The sequence below is a fragment of the Glycine soja genome, chromosome 2 (assembly GCF_004193775.1).
Source record: "Glycine soja cultivar W05 chromosome 2, ASM419377v2, whole genome shotgun sequence".
NCBI classification, from domain to species: Eukaryota; Viridiplantae; Streptophyta; class Magnoliopsida; order Fabales; family Fabaceae; genus Glycine; species Glycine soja.
In genome coordinates this window covers 15,811,924-15,817,513 of record NC_041003.1, presented here as the reverse complement: position 1 = coordinate 15,817,513, position 5,590 = coordinate 15,811,924, and the positions used below count along the sequence as shown (strand labels likewise).

General features: G+C 31.5%; 1 protein-coding gene across 1 annotated transcript; it reads left to right on the top strand.

The window, feature by feature from the left end:
• LOC114390754 (zinc finger protein GAI-ASSOCIATED FACTOR 1-like) lies at nt 1–4,198 on the top strand. The gene is made up of 3 exons (XM_028351633.1): nt 1–402; nt 1,204–1,600; nt 3,117–4,198. Exons 1-3 carry the CDS (start codon nt 207–209, stop codon nt 4,066–4,068), a joined length of 1,545 nt encoding a protein of 514 aa, XP_028207434.1. The 5' UTR covers nt 1–206; the 3' UTR covers nt 4,069–4,198.
• Nucleotides 4,199–5,590: the final 1,392 nt, after the last annotated feature.

Below are 5,590 nucleotides of genomic sequence, written 5' to 3'. Positions count from 1 at the left end.
GCAGCAATAGATTTCTAATTTCTCAACAGAAACCAAGGATAACTCCCTCGGCCTTTTGTCTTCCTCTAGTGGGGAGAGCAGCTTAATTTTTGCTAAGAATTCATCAGAAAACCAAGCCACAGCATTATACTAAGGTTCAGCACTAACAAGGCAAAAAGAAAGACAAGAGAAGCTTCTATTAATTATTTTACAGTCTTTTTGTTCAGATGTCAAATATTTCAGGTGATGAAGGAAGCTTCTCCACAGCAAACACTGGTGAAGAAGTTCATCAAGAAAACAAGCTACAACAACCACTAAACCACCCCCATGGCTCAAGTTCTGGTGTTCGCAACAGCAATAGCTCCACTAATCAACAGCAACAACAAGCAAACAAGAAGAATAGAAACCTACCTGGAACCCCAGGTAATTATTCAACCCTGAGCTTCAGTTTTTGCTCTTGCACATATAGTTTAATTAATCCCAAAATATTTGGATTTTAATCATGCTTGAATTAGTTTCAATATAGGAAAACTTACTGTTAAATGTACGAAATTCTTCATTAATTCACTGATGGTGGTGTGATTAAGGAAACTAAAAACTATATAAAGAAGTCCAAGTGCTTTTGACAAGTTGAATTTTGCTTTGAAATATGGTAATGGTGCATGCTAGCTGTGCTCTACTGGTGAAACTCTAGTTACTGGCTAGGTATTCCCTGCAAACTTAAACGTTAAATTTTAGTTAAACAAAAGGTTTGGTGTGCATTATTAGTGATAATTTTAGAAGTGTGAAAAACTGTGTTGCCTTGTTGAACCTAATATTATTCTTTTGTTTCAATACTGCTTTGCGACCTTAAGTAAAGAAGAAACTATGTAATATGAAATAATAGTAAATTTCCTTATTCGAATTATACATACATTCTTCTTTAATTTTCTCGGTGATCTTTCATGATTTTAGAAGTTGGATTAATCCAAAAGATAGTATAACTAAGGTTGCACCAATGAGTTAGCTAAAAACAATCATTACATTGAGGAATTCGAAAAAAACATTGAATATATTAAAAACATTAAAAAAAAAGTTTCTGAAACATTAACAAAGGTACTCTGAGTGCAGACTTAGTTTAGTAACCAACACAACAAATTAATAAACATATATGATCATTATGAATATATACTATTATTTTGGAAGAGTCTGTGGGGGATGATATGGATGAAATTCATGTAACAGATCCGAATGCTGAAGTTATTGCTTTATCACCAACCACATTAATGGCAACAAATAGATTCGTCTGTGAGATCTGCAACAAAGGGTTTCAGAGGGACCAAAACCTTCAGTTGCACCGCAGAGGTCACAATCTTCCATGGAAACTGAGGCAGAGAGGAAGCAATGAAGTGAAGAAAAGGGTTTACGTGTGCCCTGAGCCATCATGCATCCACCATAACCCAGCTCGTGCATTAGGAGACCTCACTGGCATCAAAAAACATTACAGCAGAAAACATGGTGAAAAGAAATGGAAATGTGACAAGTGCTCTAAAAGATATGCAGTCCAGTCTGATTGGAAGGCCCACCAGAAAACATGTGGCACCAGGGAATACAAATGTGACTGTGGAACTATATTTTCCAGGTACACATTAATTATTATTATTAACATCAACAACCTTAACCATGTTAATTATTAAAAATAGAATTAGAATTAAATTAAAATATTTCAAGAATAATATTATTAAATAAAATAAAATAAATTATATTTATGTATATTAAAGTTATATTTTAAGATTATTAACATAAAATTCACTCTTACCGTTTCTCACACTTTTATGATAAAAGTGAGTTTTATGTTAGTTGCCCGGACTTAACAAAACCTTTCTCTTTAACAACCCGGACGGACCGTCAATTAACACCAACCTGAACCAATTTTAAATTTTAATTACAAACGTTTGCATGATATATTTTAGAGGGTTAGATAGCAGCTGCATGTGATATTGGTTGTTGCAGAGAAACATGAAGAAGTATTGTCACGTCCGATATATTTTTCATTAGATTATGCTTCATGGTAGTTTGTGCTCATAAATAAAACACATGCTGGATTTGACAGATAACATTTACTCACCATTATTATTCATTTGGTGTGGTCCATTCCTTCCTGTAAATCTATTTCTTTGGCTCGTACACTATTTCCAACGGTGCAACCACAGTGTAACTCAGTGAATCTTCTAATGTCACATTAGATTTAAAAAATTCAACTAGTTTTTATTTTAATGATGTAATCTTTAAGAGAAAAAGTGTGTTTCTAACAATTTTTTTCTTTAAGAACTTAAGATAAGTTTTTTATATTTTCTCACAATTCTTAAGAACTAGTTAGCTAGTACACATTAAAAACTGCAACTATTCTTATACTGTAAACTAACTTATCCAATAAACTACTATTCTTATATATCAAACTGTCATCAAGGTCAATTGTATGAACTACTTAAAAACTGATTCTCAAGATATATTGTAAACTAATTGATCTAATAAGAGATACATAAATTTGAATTTTGAGTAATACAGGCAAAACACACAAATGTTACATTCGCAATTCTACAAAATACATATGACAACATTGAGTTGACGTACGTGGCTCTACTATTTTCGTGTTAAATTAAGGTGATGAAGCCATAATTGCGAGTACAAGAGTTGTTAAATTTAAGATCATAACTTTAGAATGAAATAATTGGTCTCTTTACTTACCTGCCATATCCTCTCAATTAATAAACAACGTCAAGACATAAAAAAAAATTATCTTTTCTAAATGGTGAGATTCTGCATGTCTTTTAACTGTTAGTTAACATTAAAGCGCCTCCTAATTGGTAATCCTCCTATATTCGTAAAAAAATAATCTTTTATGTTAAATTTAAATATAAATAAATTTAATTAATTTTATCTTATTTAATGATATTATTTCTAAAATATTTTTTAATAACTTATTTTTATTTATGATAATAAATTTCAATAAAAAAATATTTTAAAAGTAACCTGATTTTATATTTAAAATTACAAAAATTAGATAATATCAACTTACATTTATAATTAATTATTTTTAGTTATGTATAAGCTTAGATACATGTGAAACATTCAACACATATATCTGAATCTTGCAGAAGAGACAGTTTTATCACACACAGAGCCTTTTGTGACGCATTAACTGAAGAAAATAGCCGAGTAAACCACTTATTAACGAGTGGCATGGCACCAACAACAACCCTGGAAAATGAATTGCCGGATCTTATTGCCACTACAATGCCTCTAAGCGCTAGTTCCAACAACAGTACTGTATCCGAATTCAACAACAACTACGACACTAAGAGCCCACTCCAAGAGCATATTGTCCCAATGCCATTCAAGTCCACTAGCATGGGTGGTGGCATGTTCTCCAACACCACTTTTTCAGCTGGTACACTCTTTGGTGGTCCAAAAAACATGTCTCATCCCTCTTCTTCCACTCTTCAACTCAGCTCCAACAACTCCACTGCTTTCAATTACTTCCAAGACAGCAAAAACGCTTCTGCCTCATCTCACATGTCTGCCACAGCTTTATTGCAGAAAGCAACACAAATGGGTGCCACTGCAAGCAATAACAATAGCATTATTAACTCTCCAACCATGATGCAGAAAAGCTTTGTTAGTGCCATGACTGGTCCTGACCACAACCATATTTCTTCCTATGACCACTTCCATCATCCAAACCCTGATGATCAATCTCACAATATGGCTGGGATTAGTAACGCCGGAGCCTTCACCAACCTGTTTTTTCACAAGGGACAACAAGAAATGTCACTGATATTTGATTCCAACACTAGTGATATGGGAATGTTCGGCCCAATACTGATGAAGAACGTGGAGCAAGAGATTGGTACTGGTTCGAGTTTGGTTCATGACTTCTTGGGCGTTGGGGATGCAACTTCAAGGGTGTATGAACCACAGAAACAACAACAGCAAAGATTGGAGTTAGAAGCATTAACCCACCAGAGGTTGCAGATTATGAATCACTTTCACCACCACCTTCCACATGGGGATTCTGCTACTATGGAGAAATCCATTTGGGACATTTGAGAACCGACACAAACTATATATGCCCAGTTTAGACTAAAAGAAAAGAGAATGTTTCCCTATGAGTTTCTGAAACTTTGTAAACATATAATGTCTGTAACAGATTCCTCAGCCAATTAATCTTAATAATTAATGCACCAATCTTTCGAATTAACAGTATTCCCTCCAATCCTTTTATAACTTATAAGGTACAACTTAAAAGTTAATTTAATTTTTTTTATAAAGTTCAATCTATAAATGCTCTTCATTAACATTAATTCTTGAATGACATAATAGTGAAGAAACATAATCCATTAATGTTAATTTTATTTACAAGGATAATTTTGAAAAAAAATAATAAAGTAATACTAATTTAATTCTTTTAACTAAATTAATTAAATTCTTTAATATGTGTGAATTAATTAATTAAATCTTATAATGCGAGAAAATATTTAATTAAACTTGAAATAAAAAAGTACAAGTTCAAACAGGTGAATTGATTTTAATTAATGCGAGGAAATGTGTTGGAAATCTCACAAACCTGGAACTAAAATCTTGTTGAGTGATACAGAATATAGTAGTATTATCTTATTAGCTTAGATAATACCTACTTTGATTCTATTCTTTTGCCTAATATATTTTTAGGAAAAAATAAAAATTTTAAGTGTGATTAAGTTCGAACTGAAAATTAGTCTTATTATAACTAATTCAAAGGATTGAAATTTGTAGAAATTTATTGAAATCTCACTTGATGAGTCAAAAATTATAATTATGATAACTAAAAAAATATATACTTCATGTACCAAAAGAAAATACTTCTTTTTGTCATGTTTTAGTCATGGTTTGATTGATTCCTCCATTGTTAGAAAGTCATAGAATAATTGTAGGGCGTGTTTGGTAAGATAGAAATTTTTACTTTTTCAAGAATCTTAACTTGAAAAACTTAATTTCTCACATTTGATACGTATTTTTAAGAAATATATTTCCAGAAATCATTTTTAACTCACATTCACATACAAACATTCACGTAGAGAGAAATAGAAATCCTACTTTTCCAAGTTAAATTTTTGTTTTACTATTTTAAAAATATTATGATATTCTTATTAAATTATTTAATGTGATAGTTATTAGTAAAAATATCACATAATTAATTAATTTTTAAGAAATTTATCTAAAAATTTCTAATGACCAATCAAATAAATTTTCTTGATTATAAAAAAAAACATAGTTCTCTGGCATAAAAAAATTTATTCCCAACCAAATGTCAGAAAGGCCCATAAGTACTTAGTCGGAGGGGCAGTTCTATCATTGAACTTGAATTTCCTCTCTTTGCTGTTCGCAATGGGCCAAAGCCCTAAGTCCCAGCCCTATTAGATCATGTTTTCATATATATACATAGCAAAATCGATCATATTTCCTCTGTTCTTCACCAAACAGAACATCTTGCTCACTCCGAGTTTCAAATTCTGTACAATTTGTCTTCATCTTTTTGTTTGTCTTCTTTCATCTTTTTCATTTTCTTTCCCTCTATTGTGTTTTATTGTTT

Excerpts from the sequence above, each read along its gene's own strand:
- LOC114390754 (XM_028351633.1), top strand. The coding sequence starts at position 207 with ATGTCAAATATTTCAGGTGATGAAGGAAGCTTCTCCACAGCAAACACT. Across the intron at positions 403-1,203 it reads AAACCTACCTGGAACCCCAG|ATCCGAATGCTGAAGTTATT; the intron begins GTAATTATTCAA and ends TTCATGTAACAG. Across the intron at positions 1,601-3,116 it reads TGTGGAACTATATTTTCCAG|AAGAGACAGTTTTATCACAC; the intron begins GTACACATTAAT and ends TGAATCTTGCAG.